This window comes from Pyrgilauda ruficollis, unplaced genomic scaffold (genome assembly GCF_017590135.1).
Source record: "Pyrgilauda ruficollis isolate IOZ18807 unplaced genomic scaffold, ASM1759013v1 scaffold126, whole genome shotgun sequence".
NCBI classification, from domain to species: Eukaryota; Metazoa; Chordata; class Aves; order Passeriformes; family Passeridae; genus Pyrgilauda; species Pyrgilauda ruficollis.
The window spans coordinates 860,533-880,729 of record NW_024510988.1 but is presented as its reverse complement, the minus strand read 5'-3'; the positions used below and the strand labels follow the sequence as shown (position 1 = coordinate 880,729).

Genomic DNA, 20,197 nt, shown 5'->3' with positions numbered 1-20,197 from the left:
GTTTTCCCGTGCGCTCACCGCCGGGAGCCGGGGCGGCCGCGCAGGGTCCCCCCGCGGGGATGCTGCGGGGGCGCGGGTGACACCCACGGTGTCCGCTCGGGGCTGCCGGGACCGGCAGCGAGGCTGCGGCATCCCGCGGGCACCGCGCCTGGGCAGCCCGCACATCCCGGGATTCCCTCTGCCCCGCGGGCACCAGCTGGAGCGGGTCAGGGCACGGCGGGCACGCAGCAGCCCTGGCACGGCGCTGCCAGCACGCCCCGGCCCCCAGGGAACTTTGCTGCCCGCGAAGTGGGACCCCCCTGGGCACCCCTTACCCACCCGTGGGGCTGCCAGTCCCCCCCGTGACCCACAGGCCACCCCCACCCTCCCCACATGTGCTCTCCAGGGCAGCATCTCCCAGCCCCTGCAGCACCTCCCCTCTCCCAAAATCCCGTGGGGAGAAGGGACACGGGGGGCAGCTGCCCCACGGGACCCTGGCAGGCGGCAGCAGGCACGGGCAAAGTGCAGACACTTTAATGCGAGTCCCTTCCCAGCAGATCCACGCGTGGGGAGCGCGGCACCTCAGCGGGGAGTGACGGGGCCCACTGTGGCCACCCCTCCTGGGACACCAGAGGGGACACGAGCGGGGCCTCTCCGGCCACTGCCACCACCGTGCTGGCCCCACGCACCCCGACCTCCCACCCACTCGACTCAGGCACTGAAGAGAGACCCACACCCACGTGCTCGGGGGGCCACGGGGCTGCTGGCACGGCGCTGGCCCCGGTCCCCCCACTGTGCCCACGGGCACACGGACACGGAGCAGCAGCAGCAGCACCTTTTCCAGTGTCACCTGACACAGAGGACGGATGCTCTGGTGGCCCCCCAGCCCCGTTTTTGGCTGTGACGGGTCCAGGGATGGGACCCGGCTGACGGGGAGGAGGCAAACCAGGACCCCAGGGCTGTGTGGGGAGGGGGACAGAGTGGCTGGCAGGACCTGCAGCGCAGACATCCCTCCCCAGGGGTGGGTGCCCCTCCCGGGGCTGCAGCCGGGCGCTTGGCACAGTCCCAGGGCAGCGGTGGCTGCAGGCTCCTAGAAAACGTAGATCTTGTCCCGCTGGACACAGTCCAGGTCATCATCCAGCGTCAGCAGCACCTGTGGAGCGAGGGGAGTGAGGGGACCAGGGCACTGGTGACCTGGGGACAGTGGCTGCTGTGACAGTGGAACCAGCGCCTACCAGGAAGGAGCCGAACATGGCGATGGAGGAGAGGAAATGCCAGATGTCGTGGTCGTCAAAGAAGTCGAGCAGGATGCAGTCACGGTTGTGCTCCCGGGATTCAGCTGGTGTTTTCTGCCGGGCACAGGGCCAGCGTCACTGAGCTGCCCTTGGCCACCCCGCCCGCCCCGCTGCCTGTGCCACCCTCCTGCTCACCTGCCAGGTGCTGAGCCCCTGGAAGAAGAAGAAGAGGGCGAAGCCCCAGACCACGGAGGTGCTGATGATGCAGAGCAGGGGGATGAGCTTGATGCGCTCGCCACTGCGGAGCTGCGGGAGAGGCCGGGGTCACCTTGTGGGCAGGAGCTGGCAGCAGTGCCCACCCCTGTCCTGCCCTGCCCTCTGGGCCTGTGGGGGCCGAGGGCTGAACTCCCACCTTCATGATAATGTAGAAGGCGAAGTAGAGGAGGAGGTTGCAGATGCCGATGGCCAGCAGGTAGGAAGCAAAATCATTGGGGCGGACAATGAGGCCGTAGGCAGCGCTGGGGAGGCAGGGACAGGCAGTGGGGTCAGCCTGGGGGTCCCCCTGCCATGCCCACTGTCCCCAAAGCATGTCTGCAGCCCCCAGGAGATCAAGCAGCACGTGGGGACTCCGGGGTGCCACAGCTGCAGGGGGACCTGTCATGCTGGGCTCACAGCTGCCATGAGCTGCCAGTCCTCGGCCCAGCCCCACGGAGGGACAGCAGAGGGGTGGGGGTGGCAGCAGGGATGGGGAGAAGCAGGGTGGGATCTGCCACGTGCCCAGCTCTGCACTCACAGTGACCAGTTGATGATGTTCCCCATGACCAGGAGCACCATTCGGTCCTGCAGAAGAGGAGGGGGCTGTGAGGGGCGGCAGGCAGCAGCTCAGGGGGGGCTGCCAGGGAGGGTCTCTGCAGAGCCGGGGGCCCCGGTGGCAGCACTCACCACGTACATGGGCCCGCTGCACTGCCGCACGCAGTCCGTGTACAGCACGTGCAGGATCCTGCGCAGGATGCCCGAGTCTGCGGGGAGAGGGGAGGTGACAACTCCTCCTGGGGGGCCACCACGTTGTCCCCTCCCACCTCGCTCCCGGTGCCCCCCCTCACCCAGCTTCCAGCGCCCCATGTAGTACAGCTGGGTGCTCAGCAGCAGCGTGGCCACGATGTGGATGACGGAGAAGACGATCCAGAAGGCCGTGTTCCCCTTCCCAAAGACCTGCAGGGAGAGCGGGGGCGGGCAGTGAGCCGTGGGGACAAGCAGCCCCCCTCCCTGAGTGCCCACCACACTCACCACGCCCACCACGGAGAAGAAGATGACGAGGGCCAGGCAGGCGTAGGCGCTGTAGGCGCTGGCGTTGATGTCCGGGTGGCGCTTCTGGTAGAGCTTCAGCATGCAGAGCCCCGCGATCATGTACATGAAGGAGGTGTCTGGGGGGGCACGGCGGTGAGAGGGGCGTGGGTGGCCCCGCTGGGGGTGGGGAGGGACCGGGGGGGCACTCACCAAACTGGAAGTTGGTGTAGTTGGGGCAGACGTGGTAGCAGGCGCTGAGCAGCCCCTCCATCATGAGGGCGGTGCCCATGGCGTAGAAGAGCCCAAAGTGCTTGGGGATGCCACACTCCTGGGGGGCAGAGGAGAGGGAGGGAAGTGGGGGGTCCTGAGCCCCACCAGGCAGCTCCAGCCCCCAGGCAGCCCTGTCCCTCACCAGGGCGTGGGCGTCGTTGCGCAGCAGCGCGCGGTTGTAGTTGATCTCGCGCTGCAGGATGATCAGCAGGAAGAGCAAACCCAGCAGCACGTAGCCCAGGTTGCTCAGGATGTTGTTGAAGGCGCTGCAAAGGGCCAGTCCCAGTGTGGGTGCTGTGAACCCCCTCCCTCCCTGCGGTCCTGCTGCAGCCCAGCTCTGGGCACAGGGGACCCCCAGCCAGCCTCCACCGTCCCCCCAGCCCACCTGAGGTTCCCCAGCGGGTGGGCGCACAAGAAGTTGTAGTAGCAGATGTCCTGGTTGCCGGTGACATTCACCACCTGTGGGCACGAGCAGGGTGAGGCACACAGGGGGCTCCCAGGGCGCACAGTTTGGGACTGCAGCCCCCAGAGCTCCCAGGAACCCCTCACTGGCCACACTCACCGTCTGGTAGGTGATGACGAGCTGGATGACAGGGAGGGCGTAGAAGACAGCGATGGTGGCGATGTTCCTGGGAGAGAGTGGGGCTGTCAGGGGGTCCCTGCTGTGCACCCCAGGCTGGGACACTGCTGGGTGCCCCCCTCCCCACTGCCTCCCACTCACCAGAAATAAATCTGGTACTTCTTCCGCAGCACCCGCTTGTCCTTACGCGCCAGGTCGGCCACGCACAGGTATTGCTGGAAGGAGAGGGGGGTCAGGGGCCTGCCTGGCCAGCGGGGACACGCTGGGGACTGGGGGGACACGCACCTTGGTGCGGATGACGTTCTTGTCATAGTCGATGTCGGCCAGCGTGTCGTAGTCATCCTCCTCCACGGAGCTGAGCGAGTCCAGGCGCGGCCGGCTGGCCACGTTCTCCAGGGACCGCTCCCCTGCGGCCGAGCCGGGGCCATCAGCACAGCCCCCGGGCCAGCCCGCCTCGGGGTCCACCCCCAGAACCCCAATCAGCCCCAATTAACCGCTGGGCTGCCTCCCTCACTGCCAACTCACACTGGGGACAGGTTTCAGCTCCCTACAGCCCTGCCCTGGGACAGGCGGTGGCTGTGCCCACGCGGGCAAGCACTGCCCCGTGCTGTTCCCCGGGGTTCTGCCATGCTGGGGAACACCGAGGGCCAGGGGGACAATGTCCTGCTCTGCAGCCCCTCAGGTGCTGCTCTGGGGGACGGGAGCGGGGGTTCTGTGCCCTGGGCACAGCCTGGGGCTGGGCAGATTTCGCCCTGATTGGCCCGACCCTGCCCGGTACCAGCATCTACCCATGGGAATGCTCAGCGGCCTCGTCGGGGCGGAGGGCGTGCGCCGCTTGAACTGCTCCTGCCCTTCAAAGGAAAGCCAGAGTTACTGAAGCAGAGCTCCCTGAGGTGTGCCACAGGTGGAAACCCCGCTGGGGGCTGCATGGAGGGGCCAGCAGCCCCAGGACCCTTCCCGGAGATGGAGGGGACAGAGCCAGGATGGCACCAGGCACGAGGCTCCGCAGGGCTGCGGCCACACCGGCGGCCCAACAACTCACCCACGTAACTGTAGGAGACTTCTGCTGAGCCCAGGCTGTCTGTGATGCCCTCGGTGCTGCTGGAGGAGCCGTTCCCTGCAAGGACAAGGACAGGCAGAGGGTGGGCACAGCCTATGGGCAGGAGGTGAGGGACAGGGGACAGCGTGTGGCACTCACCGAAGGAGCCGTAACCGTAGCTGTCGTAGGGGCCGTGGTTCAGGAAGGAGTCGGGGATGCTGCGGGAGTGACCTGGGGGACAGGAGCGTCCCTGTCACGCTCTGTGGCACCCCTGTCCCAGGGCTGCACGGCCACCGGGCACAAAGCAGCTCCCACCACCCCTGCCCTGGCACGGAGTGAGCTCAGAGCCAAGGACAGAGCTGGCACCTACCCAGGAGTGACGCTGGGAGTCCCCGGAAAGCCACGAGAAGAAAGATATAGACCTGGTGAGATGGAAAGCCCCAGCACAGCCCTGCCAGCCCCACAGCTGGGACCTCCCTGTCCCCTGACACTGGGATTTATCCCCAGGGACTCAGGGGGATACTCCTGAGAGGCAGAGGCTTTGCCACAGGCTCACAAGCAGGCAGAACAATGAGGAACTCCCCAGGCAGACCCCTCCATGCTGCTGGCTGCTGCCTCCAGCCCTCACCTGTGTCCAGGCTGGGCGAATCCATGGCTGCCAGGAGCCCCTTCCTCTTGTGCTGCCTGCCGAGGGAAGGGCCTGTCAGCCCGTTTGTGCCACTGCTGGGGCGAGGGGACACAGCCCCAGGGCCCCCAGCAGGGCTGTGCCCAGGGGCTCAGCACCCAGAGGGGCAGCGGCACCCGGGCACTCACCGGCAGCTCTCCCAGCAGGCGATGAGCAGCGTGAGGATGTAGAAGGAGAGGAAGATGCCGAGGCAGAAGAGAACACTGCGCACGTAGGCCTCGGCTGTGCAGAGCCAGGACAGACCCTCAGTGGGGGTGGCACTTCAGGGACCCTGCCATGGGTCCCCAGAGAGCCCAGCACCGCCAGCACCCCCAGCGCCCCCAGACTCACAGGTGATGGCAGGTGACACCATCACCTCCAGGGTCTTCTGCCGGTTGTGCTGATCCACAGGCTCATCTGGAAGAAGGCAGGGACAGGGCTCAGCTCTCTGCCCTGTCCCCAGCTTGTCCCCACACACAGCCACGGTGGCAGCCCCGCTGCAAACCTGGAGAGGCATTCTTGGAGAGGGGGTAGTAGGGCAGAGCCCCCCCGCACGCCTCGTCCTCCGTCTTCACCACCACCACCACATAGAAGCTGTGGCTGGGGAAATCCTTCTTCTGCAGCAAGAGACGGGGGTCAGCAGAGCCCACCAGGGGGTCTCCCATGCCAGAGGTTATCCCAGGGACATCCTTTGCGGGCTCTGGCAGCAGCAGGCAGGGACTGGGCACAGCTCAGCCCTGTGGCACAGCCCCATGGCACAGCCCCGTGCCCACCTGCACCGTGATGGCCGCCTTCTTCGTCATGGTCTGGTACATCCCGATGAAGGCCACGTTGTTGTCCAGGTCGTAGACGGGGCACTGCAGGGGCAGAGGGGCCGTCAGCCCCGCCGGGCAGCACGGGTCACCCAGAGAGGAGACCACTGCCCAGACCTACCAGGATGTCCTGGATGGAGATGACGGAGCAGGGGAAGGCCATGGCTGAGGTCACCTTCACGATCACCGAGTCCACTTCCTCGGGGAACTCGTACTTGAAGTACTGTGGGGAGAAAGGGCCCGTTGCTGCCACGGGGGGCCATGTTCCCCTCCTCTCCTGGCTGCAGACCCCCCGTGCCACGCCGTGCTGGCTGCCTCACCTGCGGCTGGGCGGCCGTGGCATTGAAGCTGAACCTTTCATTGGTCCTGCAGAGAGAACAGGAAAGGAGATGGGTGGCGAGGGGGGTCCACAGCCCCTGCAGCCCCCACAGGCAGCAGGCAGGGAAGGGGAGAAGGGCGTGGGGCTCCCCTCACCGCAGCACAAAGTTCTCCACGCGGGTGACCCGCAGCTGGTAGGAGGTGTTGAGGGAGAGCGTGGAGACATCCACGTAGAAGTGCTGGGTCTCCACCTCGGCCTTGGTCTGCGGCTGGCAGAGCGTGCGGCTCACCTCCTGGTACGCGTATTTCCGCTGGTACCTGGGCAGGGAGAGCCCAGGTGAGCCCAGGTGGGTGCCCAGCAGCCCCTCCCAGGGACTCCTGCGTGGGGCATCCCAGCCTGGGGAACTCCTGAGTGCTGAATCCCAGACTGGGCAACTCCTGAGTGGGGCATCCCAGCCTGGGGAATTCCTGCGTGGGGCATCCCAGTCTGGGGAACTCCTGAGTGGTGAATCCCAGCCTGGGCAACTCCTGAGTGGGGCATCCCAGCCTGGGGAATTCCTGCGTGGGGCATCCCAGCCTGGGAAACTCCTGCATGGGGCATCCCAGCCTGGGGAACTCCCGCGTGGGGCATCCCAGTCTGGGGAACTCCTGAGCAGTGAATCCCAGCCTGGGGAGCTCCTGTTTGGTAATCCCAGCCTGGGGAACTGTATGACGAGTCCCTGCCCGCCCCCCGGTACTCACAGGCCCCGGAGGATGAGCGGCACCTGGAAGGAGACCACCGCCTCCTTCTGCCTCACCACGAAGAGGACGGGCTGGTCCTTCTGGTCCGAGAGGACATTGACCGACACCCGCACGCCCTCGGTCTGCAGGGACAGGGGCAGGTGAGGTGTTGGCCGGGCAGCTGGGGCCGCGGCGCTCGAAGCGAAGGCCGGACTTTGCTCGGCCGCCGTGGCAGGGCTGCCGTGCCCCGCGCACCCCGCGCCGCCCTGGGGACGCGGAGCCCGCGGGGGTCGCGGCGGGGGTGCCCACCCCGGCTCACCCTGTTCCTGCGGACGCTGTGGTTGAAGGCGTAGATGTTGAGCAGGTTGGCGTGCACCCAGTCGCTGTAGGTGGTGTTGAACTGCGCTTCCTTCTCGTGCACCTCGCGGTCCCCGTGGGGCAGGGGCTGGGGCCGGACGGGCGGCGGGGGCAGCAGCGCCCCGGCCAGCAGCGCCCAGGCCAGCACGGCCGCCCCGGCGCCCGACATCCCGCCAGCATCCCCGGCCAAGGTCCGCGGGGCGGGACCCCTCGCGGGGGACGGGAAGGGACGGGTCGGGACGGGACGGACGGACGGACGGACGGGGCGCTCAGCCGGGGCGCGCCCGGGCGCGCTGCCCCATGGCCGGGCCGGAGCGGTGCCGGGGCGGTGCGGGCGCTGTGGCGGGGCGCGGAGCCGCTCCCGGTGCCGGTCCCGGTGCCGGGTCCCTCTCCCCTTCCCGTTCCGCACCGCGGTAAACACGGACCGGCGGTGACGTCAGGCGCGGCGCGCGCTGAGCGCCCGGCCGGGGAAGTGACGCGGCGGGCGGGGCGGGGGGACCGGCCCGAACCTGGGGACCGACCCGAACCTGGGGACCGGCCCGAGCACCGGGGGGACCGACCCAAACACGGGGGAACTGACCCGAACCCGGGGACCGGCCCGAGCCCGGAGGGACCAACCAAACCCAGGGGACCGGCCCGAGCCCGGGGACCGGCCTGGCCGGTAACCCCCGTCCCGGGCACCGAGCTCCGTGCGGACCCCGCGGGGGAAGCCCGGCTCCATGGGGAGCCACACCGGGGATGCCCTGTCCTACAGGGCAGCCCCTGTCCCATGTGAAACCCCGAAAGGGAGCCCTGCTCCATAGGGACCACATAGGGGAAGCCCGGCTGTATAGGGGCGCCCCATGGCCGTATAGCACCCTGGCTCCAAAGGGGAGCCCGTGCTCCATATGGGGTCCTGTGGAACCGCACAGAAAAAGCCCTGCTCTGTAGGGCAGATCCTGCCCCATATGGAACACTGTAGGGCAGCCTTGTCCTGTATAGCCCCTGCTCCATAGGAGACCCCACATGGAGCCCCTGCCCCAACAGGGAAACCATGCAACACTCCAGACACCCACCCAAACCCCCTGCCCACCTCCCTGCCCCTAAAGTCCCTGACGACATGGAAATATCCTGTCAGGGAAGGGGTGGGTCTGCCCCGTCCCCTTCTCCAGCTGCTCTCTGGATTCCTACTGGGGTTCCTGCAGCCTCTCTCGTTTGTTGCACCAACAAACCACCACCAGAGATGGAATAATTCAAAGTAACTTGGGAGTTTTCCCATGCTTGGGGGAAGCGGGAGTGATGCCACACTGCAGTTTTGGTGTGTCTCCCAAAACACCCCCCCATCCCAGCTCTTGCTGAGCCTCCCGCTTCCAGGCCTCTCTCCAACAGCTCTGTGACCTTTCTATCGCATTTTATTTGCCTGAGGTTGGGGGTTTTGATTTAAAATCCCCCTCCAAAGGGGCTCAGCCCCGTGTCACCTCACTCAGAGCCACTTCCTGGGCTGGCTCTGACATCCAGGACTGCTGCCACCGGCTTCCTGCTCTGCTCCATGGGACAAACGCCACGAGACAAGGCACTGCTGCTATTGTGCACTTTATTTCTCCGGGCCCTCCTGTCCCCGAGGATCCCACAGTTTGGACAGTCTGCCCGCGGTTTCCAGGTGCAGGTGGTGGCGCTGGCGGCAGACGGGACAACCTCAGGGACAGACATGCGGGAAGAGAAGCAGAATTCCAGCCGACTCCTCGGCCCTGGTGGAACTCGAGTCGCCTCTTGCAGGATGGCTGTGAGCGGGATTGCGTGGGGATGTGCATTCCCTGTCTGTTCCAGGGCTATTTGAGATAAATCACTGGGGAATCCAACGCAAGCCGATGTCCTGTCGAGGGCCAAAATAAACCAGTCCCCTTCACCTGCAGCACCGTGCTCACAGGTTTGGGTGCAGCACCCAGATCTGCACGGGGAAAGGAGGAAAAACAGACAAAACCAGCCCCAAACGGAGTGGGAGAAAGCAGGAATTAAACGAGGAGCAAGGATCTGGCTGAGCACAACTCCCAGAGCCGGGGAGGACCCGCAGTGGGAGCTTTGGCAGCACCTGCCTGGCCCCATGGAGACCTCCAGAGTGACCGAGACAGGGCAGGCGACGGCTGGGCACACACACACACACACAGGCTGCGACACAGTGGGTGAAACATTGACATTTATATCGAAATATGCACTAACAGTGACTTCTACCAGCCGATGCATTTTTGCCAAAGCAGAATCACAAAGGTTGTGTCCCGGGGAAGGCTCGGGGTGGTGGGTGGGCAGCAAGGGGAGGTATGGGGGCCTCCCTGCTCCTGCCTCACCCTCCCCCAGCACCTCACAAGACTCTGCCATTTCACATCTTTTGTTTGTTTTCCTCTCTGCTGCATAAACATGAAACTGGACACGCTCACTCAGAGCGGGCCACAGCTCCAGCCCAGCCCCGTCCCGAGGGACATCCAGAGCTGGAACTGAAGTTTTCTCACAGGAGGCACTCGGATTTCAGCACGGGGTGAGCAGGAGGCAGATCTCCTCTTGCCCACGACACCTCTCAGGTGAGCAGGGCAGTTTCCTGCCAGGCAGCAACAAGCAGAGCCAAGAGCACTGAACCAGCACAGAGCACCTCAGCAAGCCAAGCCTAAGCAGAGCCAGCAGAGCCTCCCCGGTGACGCCAGAGCCTGCCAAATTCCCCGGGCCACTCGGCACCCTGCCCACGGGGCTGGCTCACAGCGAGCACAGGGTGCCGAGCGAAGCCAGAGCTTTACTGCAGAGTACATTCCTGGTTAGCATTTGCATCTCTTCAGCCAAATGCAGCAGCAGCAGCAGCAGCAGCAGGGAGGGAAGGGAGCAGGGATGCAGAGATTAAACAAGCACACGGCCTTTTCTCACAAGCCTGGAGATGGAAAGTTCTCAGGGAGCAAGAACAGGTTTTATCCCGGCTCCCTGAGGGGGCTGGGGATGGGATAAACCCTTCCCCAGGAACTCTCCACTGCACTGCACTTTTAAGATGCGATTTTCCACTTGCCCTTCCCCAGTACTTCCAGCTAGAAGCTTATGGGAAGCATGAGCAGTGTTCTCTCAAAGCCGGCCCTGCAAGGCCATGGAGCTGCAGGGAGCAGCACCCTGGTCTGGATCATGGGGGCAGGATGTGATCCCTCCTCTCCCATGGCACTCTGCAGCTCCCTGTGTCTGATCCTGGCCAGGGGAATGCTTCACCTTTCCTTCATCTGTGTGTAGATCACATATACTGGAAACAAAACACACACTATGCATGCAATCCAGGCAGGAATCCTGCTATGATCAAACCTACAGGAGGAGGGGGACGAGGTGGGACGTTAGGGGATTCCTCAACGCTAGGTCAGAGTTACACACCAGCCCCTTGGCTACAGCAAAGGGCAGACAGACTATGTACAGTACCTACGGGCTTCAGCAAAGCCACCTGACACCTGAACACCCCTCCCTTGGAGCACGGAGTGAAGCTCTCTGTTCCTCCCAGGTTTACCTGCCTGGCATCCCGCGGGAAGCACAAACCCAGCGTGGCACCACTGAGCTCCAGCTCCGGCAGGTAAGGCAGGGAGGAACAGATTTGGTTTAAAATAGGTTATTTGCAAGTTATCAATTCATCTAGGGCTCTGCTTCTCGGGTCCAAACTGTTTCTTTCTGGAAGAGAAGCTCTCAGTTTGAAATGAGAAGTTGTTTTGCTACAACCAGCCCTCTGAACTACAAACCAAACCAAAACCCCACTGAGCCACAGCCCTTTAGGAGGGCAGCTGCCCCTCTGGCTCCCTTGCTGGAGGTGAGGAACAGTGTCCAGGGCAGGAGAAGCTACGCCTTAACTCCACTTTTTACTCTAAGAGGCTGTAGTTGCTCAAATAAAATGTTTATACAAGTAAACCAGTAGTGATAAGGAAATATACACCTTGCTATCTGTAAAGCTTCAGAGTGATTTAGGCCTTGCAGCCAGGGGCTCTTCATGTGGGTTTGCTTTAGAAAAAAAAAGGATGTAACAGTCATACTTAATAAAAAAATAGAAAAAAAAAACCTGCGAAGAGCCCGGGCACCTCAGAAGGATGTCTGTCAGTTCCAGAGGAGTGAGGAAGTGACTGCCAATTACTGGATCATTAAAATCCTACACTGAGCAACTGCTAAAAGCCAGCAACATCACGGGCAGCAGGAGCAGGGGCCAGCAGCAGCACCCAAATGGGAGCACTCCCAGGAGAGCTGCGTGGGAGGAAGGGAAGGTGCCCCCGGGAGAGCTGCGTGGGAGGGAAGGTGCCCCCGCTAGCAGGACTGGGGAAACGAGCACAAGACAAGCACTGGGGAGTGTTACACGAGTTCAGGTAACTGTTTGCTTCTTTAAATTTCTGAATTCCAGTTTCAAGCTGCTTCAGAAAGGAGTGAGAAAGCAACATGTGTCATTTAACCCCCCTCAGTAAAACAAACAACAAACAAACAAACAAAAAAAAAAACCCAAACAGAAAAACCCAAAATTGCCTAGAAGGTGGAACCGAGTTTGGAAAAATGCATCTGTTCTGGCTTTTGCAAGTGGAATGTGATTCTTGTTCCCAGGCAAATACACAGAGCACGATGGCTGCAGCCAGGAACGGTGAGCCAGGAGCGGGCTGTCGGACAGGCTACAAGGGGTCTAGGACAACCACAGGGCAACAAGACATGAGAGGGGCACAGAGTGACAGTCCTGTTCTCGTTTTAAATGAGGAATGGTTTAAAAGTAAAACTCTTCTTCAGCTAATTTCCTCCTGCAATAAAACCAACCCAGCCGGCCCTCGTATGTACAAGACCAGTTAAACATGAGCCTTCCCCCTCAAAACACTAGGTACGGACATCCGGTAACATTCTACAATGGAAAGTGCTTTAAGAAAGAAGGATTCTGTAGTGCCAGTGACAGAACTGATCTGATGGGCTGGATGATGCTCTCCACGCTGACGGCAGCGACTCAGGCCAGGGCAGCTCGTTTCTCCTCGGGGGTCTCCTCCAGCAGCTGCATGATCAGTTCGTGGAGGGGCTTGCAGACCTTGGCGTAGCCCCCGCCCGTCAGGTGCAGGAAGTCGAACATGTCGTGGTAGGAGATGGTGCCATCCGAGTGCACGAAGCCCACGTCCACGTCCAGCAGCTGCACGTTGGGCAGTTTGGGGAGCGAGGCTTTCAGCAGGTGGTTCACCTTGGCGTTCTTCTGCCGCAGCGGGTTTGGCTTCTCTCCACGAGGTAGCAGGCCCTGGCACGAGAGGAGGCAGAAAAGAGCTTTGATGCTCTGATGGCATCAGGAGCCATGCTTTCCCTTCCAATTCAAGATTTAGGATGTCTGTGACAAGAGGAAACCATCCCTTGAATCAGAATTTGTCCATTCGGGGCTAATGTGGAATGCAAGTGAAGGAGCCAGATGAGCTCCAAGCACTGGCTGGCAGGGAAACTGCTTTCTTTTATTTTTTAAATGTATCAGCTCGTGCTCTTGCCATACACTTTCAGCTCCTCAGCAAGACAGGCAGCAGCTTCCTGAGGACAAGGAAGCCAACTAGGATTCCCAGTGCCAACTGGGATTTGGGCACCTATTTTCCCCTCACAGGATTTCCTCAGTAAAGTGGGATAGTTACTGGGAATGAGTCCACCCAGCTCTGGAAGGGCCAAAGGAGGGCTCCTGCAATGCCAAGCCAGCGAGGGGAGGCACAAAGCAGAGGACAGACCAGGAGACTGCCCTCCCAGCACTGCCCAGTGACCCCCAGTAAGGCAGAGGCAGAGCCCAGGGAGCAGGGACCTACCAGCACAATCACTTTGGCCTGTGGCTGCTGGGTGTTTATCAGGCGCACGATGGCCTCGATTCCCCCTGCGACTTCTTCTGCTGTGTTTTCATGGTTATTTGTTCCAACCCAAACAACAATGACCTGCAAGGAGAGAAAAATGTTTGCAGCTTTTCCAGAGCCAAGTGGTAACAGGGCTGATGACCCTGAAATCCCTGCATAAACATCATCTGTGGCCAGAGAGCTGCAGGGAAAGTCAGGATTAAGAGTTCAGCCCCGGGGCTGGCACTGCCCACTGCCCTCAGGCCACTTGTGCCAGGCCTGCAGCTGCAGGTGACCTTCACTGCACACCTGGATACCCCCACTAACTCTGCAGCTCGTACCTTGGGTTTAATGTTCTCCAGTTCACCGTTCTTCAGTCTCCATAGAACGTGGCCCGTGGTGTCTCCACCAATCCCAAAATTCAGTGCATGGAGCGGTGAGAAGAGCTCTCGCCATATCTGCAAGCAGAAACCAACGTGCTGCTTCAGAGCAGCATCCTGCCTGTGAGGCAGAGACACCACACGGTGTCCTCAAGGTCACTGAGGGCAGCCACGAGCCCTGCTCTGAAAACTCACTCCACAAAGGGCACTTAGACAAGAATGAGGTTTTATTTGGAGTCAGAAGAGATGGAGCTGCTGAGGTTCAAGCTCTCAGACCTGGCACAAAGGAAGGAAAGATCTCTGGAGCTGTGATTTGCTGCACTCATCAGAGCCCCAGAGCTCTGATCTATTGCAGACCACGGTGTTCCTAAGCACAGGGCCTTTGAAGAAGGAGTCTATGACCTGATTAAATCCTTCTCATTCCCAGGTAACAAAACTAGAACAAAGGGAAGCAGCTCTTGCAGAACAAAGCTGCTCAGCTGCCACCACAGCAGAAGAGAACTCTTCTTTCCCTCAGTAATTTTAGGGAAGAACCAGTGGACCAATGTCCCTGGCACCCTGAATTCTACAGGCTAAGTGTGTTCTGGCCACGCCAGGGAACTCGATGGCCCTCAGGAGGCTGGAATCTGAGAGCTGAGGGGCTCTGCACGTGTGCCAAAATGCAGGCAGCCTGTCATGGCCTCAGAGAGGGACGCAAAAGCAGCCAGCTAAAGCAGTGTCCAGGCCCTGGGGAGTTCAGGAAGCAGGGCAGGAAGGCCTCAGGAGACAGCAGTGAAAACGGGAACAGTGGAAGTCATCAGTGTTACACATGATCAGCCACTGGGTTAGAGAGAGACGCTCCAATTGCTCCAACCCACCCCTCCCTCCCTCCCTTTATCCCTCCCTCCATCCCTACCTCGTACTGCTGTAGCAACTGCACCATGGAGTCCCCCACGAAGAGCACGTCGGGCTCCTTGTCCTTGCAGTCCAGGACAAACCGATTGTGCTGTCAAGGAGAGCGACAAGGTGAGCTCCAGGTGACAACTGCTCCTGCTGCAGGACAGGGACAGCTGCCCAGCCAGCTCCCCCCTGCCACGCCCTCCAGCACCCCTGCTGGCATTAACCCCTGAGCAGCTGGACACTGCTCCCAGCTCCAAAACCCTGTGAGGATCCCGGGTTGGATGAAACTTGCTGTGGTTCAGTTCGTGGCCATTGCTCCTTCCCCTGTCACTGAGCATCACTGAGCTGAGTCAGGCCCCATCTTCTGACACCCCCTGGAGATTTTGTATGGATTGATGGGATCCCCTCTCAGTCTTCTCAGGACTAACCCTGCTCAGCTCCTGCAGTCACTCCTCATCAGAAAGATTCTCCAAACCTCTCTTCCTATGCTCCAACGTGGCAGGACACACAGGTGTGACAGCTCCCAGCTCCAGGCTGTCGTGACCTCAGGGTCCCAAATGTGGCCTGGGCACCACTGGCCCAACACCCCCCCAGTAACAAGGATCCAGCTGCCAGCCTTACCTGTGACATCCACCTGTCATCTCCCTGAATGTCCTCAGCAGCGTGTGGGACTGCTGCCGGGTTGGAGTCCCCCATGCCCATTCTGTTCCTGTGGGAAGAACAGGTCACACCCACTGCCCCAGCAGCTCCCACGGCGGCAGGGCTGGCAAAGGGCTGCTGGAATCCGCTGCACACAACCCCTGCCTGCTCCTGTGCGTGCTGGCAGCTGCCTGAGAACGGCAACACGGATGTTGCTCCGTGCCAGAGTGACTCTGCAGCAGGCATTCCCTGGAGCCAGGCCCCGATGGATGCCCCGGCACGGAGAACAAAGCCCAGCTCCGAGGATGCTCTGCAGCCCCACACCTGAGCCACGAGGCTTTAACAGCTCAGCAACAAGGGCTGAGGCTCCCAGGATAAGTCCCTATTAGCACCCAGGGATCCAGCTTACAGCTGCTGAGCTGCACAGTGCAGGTGGATAATCTGGCTCCGGGAGCAGCGCAGCGTGGTGGGATTGATCCCATTGATCCCAGAACCGTTAGGGATCGGGAGGGATCTCCGGAGATCACCCAGTCCAACCCCTGCCAAGGCGGGGTCGCCTGGAGCAGGTGACACAGGAATGCACCCAGGTGGGTTTGGAGTGCCCAGAGAGGGAGATCCCTGATTTTCCTGCGCAGCTGTCCCAGTGCCCTGCCACCCCCATGGAAAGAAGTTCCTCCCCACGTTGGGGTGGAATTTGTATTTAAGTTTATGGCCACTGCTCCTTGTCCTGCTGCTGGGCATCACTGAAGAGAGCCTGGAACCACCCCCTGTCGCTCCCTGGAGATATCTGTACGGCTCGATGGGATTCCTTTCTCCAGCCTGTCCAGGCCCAGCTCCCCACCACAGAGATGCTCCAGCCTTCATCATCCCTGCAGATCCCCAAGGATCTACAGCGGGAAGAGCAGCGGGATGATGCTTCCGCGGCCGCCGCCTGCAGCCCGGTGGGGCACACCGCGCCCGCAGCCCCCCGGGGCGGGCTGGGCCGGGCCGGCCCCCACCCATCCCCGTCCGCCGCGAGGGGGCGCCCGCCGCGGCCCCGCGCGCCGTGACGCCAGCGGTGACGTCAGAGCGCCGCCCCCGTCGCCATGGCAGCCGCCCGCCCCCCGGCGCCCCCCCGCGGATGAGCTCACGCGGTGCCGCAGCCCCGCGGGGGGGTTCGCTCCGCGCGACAAGATGGCGGCGGCGGCTGCGGCGGGAGGAGGCGGCGGAGCGGGGGCTCCCCCCGCGGCCCCCCGGCTCTCCCCGGCCCCGCCGCCCCCGCGGCCCCCCGGGCCCGCCCGCATCGGCTACTACGAGATCGAGCGCACCATCGGCAAGGGCAACTTCGCCGTGGTGAAGCTCGCCACGCACCTGGTGACCCGCGCCAAGGTGAGTCCCCCGCGGGGGTCGCGGCGCCGGCCCGGTGAGCGGTGAGGGAGCGGGGAGCGGCCCCGAGGCCCCCCAGCCCCGAGCGGGCGCTGCCGGGGAGCGGGGCCGCTGTCACGGGCGGCACGGGTGTCCCCGCGGGTGCCGTGGCACCGGGATAACGTGGAGGTGGAGCGGGGGGATGCTCCCGTGCTGCCCGGGGATGCTCCCGGCGAGCCGGGGGGCACACGGAAGGCCGTTGGGGGCCAGGTCGTTTCTTACCGAAACGATGAGAATCGGTGGTGGCCGAGTCCTCAGGGCCGTGGGAACAGCGTGAGGAAGGGCCTCCCGAGGGAGCGGCGGATCCAGGTGGATCCAGGTACGGCCGCGCTGCCAGGTGAGCCCCGGAACGCGGCAGCAGATCCGGGTGGATCCCGGCACGGGCCAGCCCTGGAGCACGGCAGCAGATCCGGGTGGATCCCGGCACGGGCCAGCCCTGGAGCACGGCAGCAGATCCGTGAGGAGCCGCGCTGTCGCCGCTGTGCTCCCGGTGGTGCCGGTGGCACCGGGCTGCCGGACACGGCTGGTCGTGCTGCGTGCAGCAGTGCCGGCCCGGGATCTCCCCGGAGCTGCGGCGGCAGCAGCGGGGCTGCCATGGGCAGGCAGGCCTGAACCGGAGCCCTGCTCTTGGCTCCGGGCTGCCTCCTTGGAAGAGCTGCAGAGGAGGATGGGGCTGGCTGGCCTTGCTCCTCTGCCAGTTCCTGGGGTTGTCCCTCTGTCAGTTCCTGGGGCTGTCCCTCTGTCACTTTCTGGGATTATCCCTTTGTCAATTCCTGCAGTTATCCCTCTGTCAGTTCCCATGGTTGCCCCTCTGTCACTTTCTGGCATTATCCCTCTGTCAGTTCCTGGGGTTGTCCCTCTGTCACTTTCAGGGATTTTCCCTCTGTCAATTCCCAGCGTTGTCCCTCTGTCACTTTCTGCCGTTGCCCCTCTGTCAGTTCTCAGGATTGCCCCTCTATCAGTTTCAGGGATTATGCCTTTGTCACTTTCTGGGATTGTCCCCCTGTTAATTCCCAGGATTGCCCCTCTGCCAGTTTCAGGAGCAGCATTGTTTTGAAACAGGAGGAGAAATCCACCATCGCCTTGGTTTGTTGGAGCTCTGGCTCTTTGCCTGGATAACAAAGTGAAATTAATTTCAGGGGCTATTTAAACATCAGTTATAACACCTCCTGGACAGTTCTTTTCAGAGCTGGGCTCTATTTGCCTGCCCTGACGGCTATTTTGTGCCTGCAAGTGCTCGATACCACAATTTAACCTGCACTTGAGGTATTCCGTGCTGTTGTTCTCCCTGTGATGAACCTGAGCCTTGCTGAGAGGAACAGGGTGATGGGTTCAGGTGCTCCAAGTGCAGGGCACTGACCCCTCTGAGTGGAGATCACTCCTGGAAAAGGAGGGATTAGCTCCAAGCTGCTTTCCTGTTCCTGTTTCCAGACTCCTTCCTTGGGTCAAGGTTTCTTCTCAGTGGTGCTGACTCTGAAGTTTGCAAAATACCACAGCAGAGACCATCTTTTGTGCAGGAATAGTCGATTTTGTCTGAAGAATGGCAGAATACTCACACAAATTTGTCTGGTAATTGTGTTCCGGGTTTACAGGGCCAAGGCTGGATTTTGCACGCTGGCTTTGGGTGGTGGAAGGGGATACTAAACTTGGAAAGCTTTGCTTTACAGCAGTGTACGCTCATTCCTACTGCCCTGGAGTGACCAAGGGTGGGTTCTGCAGTTCAGGAAGCAGATTTCTGGTGGGATGGGGAGGTGCTGGGCACTCTGGAGTGGTGGGTTTGACCTGCAGCACGTTCCCTGCATGGAGCAGATCCAGTCCCTGTCCCTCTGAACTCCGGGGGCTCCCTGAGCCTGGGGAAATACCTGTGCTGGAACAACTGCCATCTGTTCAGCTGAGCTGGGATAGCTTGGAGCTGAAACTTGACCTGGAAGCTTTCTTAAGTCCGAGGTCAGGTTTCCTTTCAAATCCCAGCCTCTGGAGAAGAGTGCGAGTGAATGGATTGGATTCTGCTTGCAGACCCTGAGCACCGTGGCTTCAGTACTTTTCCTTCGCTGACAGAGCTGTTGCTGTTGGCTCTGGGAGAGGAGTGGGGAAGGAGAAAGGAGCTGCTTGGTTCAGGCTCTGGGACTCATGAGATTAGAGGGGAGGTGTTGATGTAAATGCATTGGAAAGAGCAAATCCTTATGGGGAAGCGTTTTTGACTGGCGGCAGAAATACAAAATAATGCTACTGCGAGCTTGTCTTCATCACAGTTACACTTTTAACACTTTGACTTAATGGCAAGAACTCGGAAGCGAGTAAAACCTTGGCAAAATGGTCCCATTTAGGGATCTGAAAGAATTCTTTGATCACGAAACGCAAGCGCAGCCGGGTTGCTGCCTGTGCTGGCAGCCCCTTCCCGAGGTGATCCCGCTCTCCCGGCAGTAGCTGCGTAAGAGAACCGGGCAGTTCAAATATAGCCACCAAATCCCTGCACAAACTTGACCCCGTGTCACATTCTCTTAGAGAAAAGCGGGTTTGCTCGTCACGGCCCCTCCTTGGGAACCGCGCTCCTCCACCGTCTCAGACGGAATTCCACTCTGAGTGTCTGTGTGGGCTTGGAAATAGATGTACCCCGTGAGTTTGGGCCTTTTCCAGAAGGTGGAATTAGTGACGGTGTGGGCTGGTGTCCATTGCTGAGCCTGGAATTAGAGGTGGTCTGTGGATGGGTGCTGGATCCTGTTTTCCTTTCTGATGGACATTTACCAGGTCAAGTGGACTTTGACATGACAGCTCGAGATAACAGCCAGAGCATTCCTGGCTTGTGTCCCCTTTTCCCTAAAAAGAGAAGTGGAGGGCAGTTGGGTGCCTGGTCTGATCTTAAAGCACCAAGATTTTCCTGGCCCTTGGGAAGTTGAGCACTGCATTTATTTAGAGAGAGGAGCAGAGCGCCCGGCCCTGCTGGGCTGGCACGTTCTGCTGACACCGAACGTTGCAGTTTACATAGAACTGCATTTCAGGAGCTGAATGTGGGTCAGCAGTGCTGGGGACACTGAGGAAGGGGAATGTTAATCATCCCAAAGGGCAGGAGGCCTGTATTCATAATTGTCTCCGCTGGAGCCGATGGAATAGAAGGGAACAGTCTGCAATTTACGTATTAACCAAGGCAGCAATTTACATTCAGTCCCTGCCCATGCAAAGTTGGACTCTTGTGCTCTGTCAGAGCTGCTCTGATGGCTGGGCAGGAGCTGGAGCCACTTCTCTGACTGGGATGAACTGGGCACCTGTGGGATACCTTGCTGCATCCCTCCTTCTGTCCCCTTTCCTTTTGTCTCTTCTCGTCCTTTACAAGAAACCCTTGTTTCTGTGCTAAAAATCGTCAGAGTGACCTGCTGAATGAATTGTTTTCCACAGAATTTCCATTTATAAATCATCCAAGTGACTTCATTAGAATTCCAGCTCTGTTCAGATGGTGGGGTTGTTTTTAATGCCACATTTTTTCATAAGGGCCGGTCAGGGAATGTTCGTGCTTGTGCCAAGGAGCACATACCTTATGTTCCCATGCCCTTTGGGTGCTGTGTTTGAGCCTTCAGGAGCTGTTGGGGCTGAGGAGGACAGAGAGGGACGCTGTGGTTGCTGTGAGCTCTCTGCTGTCCTGGTTCCATCCCTTCCATCAGCTCCATGTGGCTGGAGATGCAGCTGGGGCACGGAGCAGTGTGTGCCTGCCGTGGCTGCTCTGCTCTCATGGAGTGTTTCGCTGGGAGATAGGAGTCACTTTCATATCCATCTTTCTCTTGAAATGGGATTGACGGTCCTGGGAGAGCACAGCTCCTTCCCAGGTGCAGTGATCTTCCTGCTGTGCT

The 20,197-nt window shown here is 61.0% G+C and overlaps 3 protein-coding genes across 8 annotated transcripts in view; 1 reads left to right on the top strand and 2 right to left on the bottom strand.

Annotated features, from left to right (window-relative positions):
- Window positions 1–497: 497 nt before the first annotated feature.
- Window positions 498–7,695, bottom strand: SIDT2 (SID1 transmembrane family member 2). Of its 2 annotated transcripts, XM_041458158.1 has the most exons (27): window positions 7,224–7,695; window positions 6,926–7,047; window positions 6,341–6,502; window positions 6,187–6,232; window positions 5,988–6,089; window positions 5,828–5,911; window positions 5,560–5,671; window positions 5,406–5,471; window positions 5,204–5,297; window positions 5,019–5,074; window positions 4,761–4,772; window positions 4,550–4,621; window positions 4,394–4,468; window positions 3,637–3,758; window positions 3,493–3,566; window positions 3,334–3,400; window positions 3,157–3,230; window positions 2,914–3,037; window positions 2,712–2,829; window positions 2,502–2,638; window positions 2,318–2,426; window positions 2,157–2,233; window positions 2,008–2,054; window positions 1,627–1,732; window positions 1,410–1,520; window positions 1,215–1,328; window positions 498–1,132 (listed from the first exon to the last, which is right to left on the bottom strand). In XM_041458158.1, the coding sequence occupies exons 1-27, from the start codon at window positions 7,428–7,430 to the stop codon at window positions 1,070–1,072; spliced, it is 2,553 nt and encodes an 850-aa protein (XP_041314092.1). In that variant the 5' UTR covers window positions 7,431–7,695; the 3' UTR covers window positions 498–1,069. The 2 variants fall into 2 exon arrangements, with proteins under 2 accessions (XP_041314092.1, XP_041314093.1); XM_041458159.1 differs by lacking the exon at window positions 4,761–4,772.
- A 1,122-nt stretch (window positions 7,696–8,817) lies between these two features.
- Window positions 8,818–15,918, bottom strand: PAFAH1B2 (platelet activating factor acetylhydrolase 1b catalytic subunit 2). Its single transcript, XM_041458122.1, has 5 exons — window positions 14,934–15,918; window positions 14,329–14,418; window positions 13,395–13,511; window positions 13,033–13,155; window positions 8,818–12,491 (listed from the first exon to the last, which is right to left on the bottom strand). The coding sequence occupies exons 1-5, from the start codon at window positions 15,195–15,197 to the stop codon at window positions 12,213–12,215; spliced, it is 873 nt and encodes a 290-aa protein (XP_041314056.1). The 5' UTR covers window positions 15,198–15,918; the 3' UTR covers window positions 8,818–12,212.
- A 174-nt stretch (window positions 15,919–16,092) lies between these two features.
- Window positions 16,093–20,197, top strand: part of SIK3 (SIK family kinase 3) — a 70,673-nt gene continuing 66,568 nt past the window's right edge. For 2 of the 5 annotated variants that reach the window (XM_041458117.1, XM_041458116.1), the window contains exon 1: window positions 16,094–16,319. In XM_041458117.1, coding sequence (XP_041314051.1) covers window positions 16,125–16,319 — 195 coding nt within the window. In that variant the 5' untranslated portion in view covers window positions 16,094–16,124. Of the gene's footprint in view, window positions 16,320–20,197 lie in introns of all 5 variants that reach the window. The other 3 variants (XM_041458114.1, XM_041458113.1, XM_041458118.1) reach the window with 2 other exon arrangements.

Excerpts from the sequence above, each read along its gene's own strand:
- SIDT2 (XM_041458158.1), bottom strand. The coding sequence starts at position 7,430 with ATGTCGGGCGCCGGGGCGGCCGTGCTGGCCTGGGCGCTGCTGGCCGGG. Across the intron at positions 5,672-5,827 it reads AGGCGGCCATCACGGTGCAG|AAGAAGGATTTCCCCAGCCA; the intron begins GTGGGCACGGGG and ends CTCTTGCTGCAG. Across the intron at positions 3,231-3,333 it reads TCGTCATCACCTACCAGACG|GTGGTGAATGTCACCGGCAA; the intron begins GTGAGTGTGGCC and ends TCGTGCCCACAG.
- PAFAH1B2 (XM_041458122.1), bottom strand. The coding sequence starts at position 15,197 with ATGCCTGCTGCAGAGTCACTCTGGCACGGAGCAACATCCGTGTTGCCG. Across the intron at positions 14,419-14,933 it reads ATGACAGGTGGATGTCACAG|CACAATCGGTTTGTCCTGGA; the intron begins GTAAGGCTGGCA and ends TCTCCTTGACAG. Across the intron at positions 13,156-13,394 it reads TGGAGAACATTAAACCCAAG|GTCATTGTTGTTTGGGTTGG; the intron begins GTACGAGCTGCA and ends CTCTCCTTGCAG.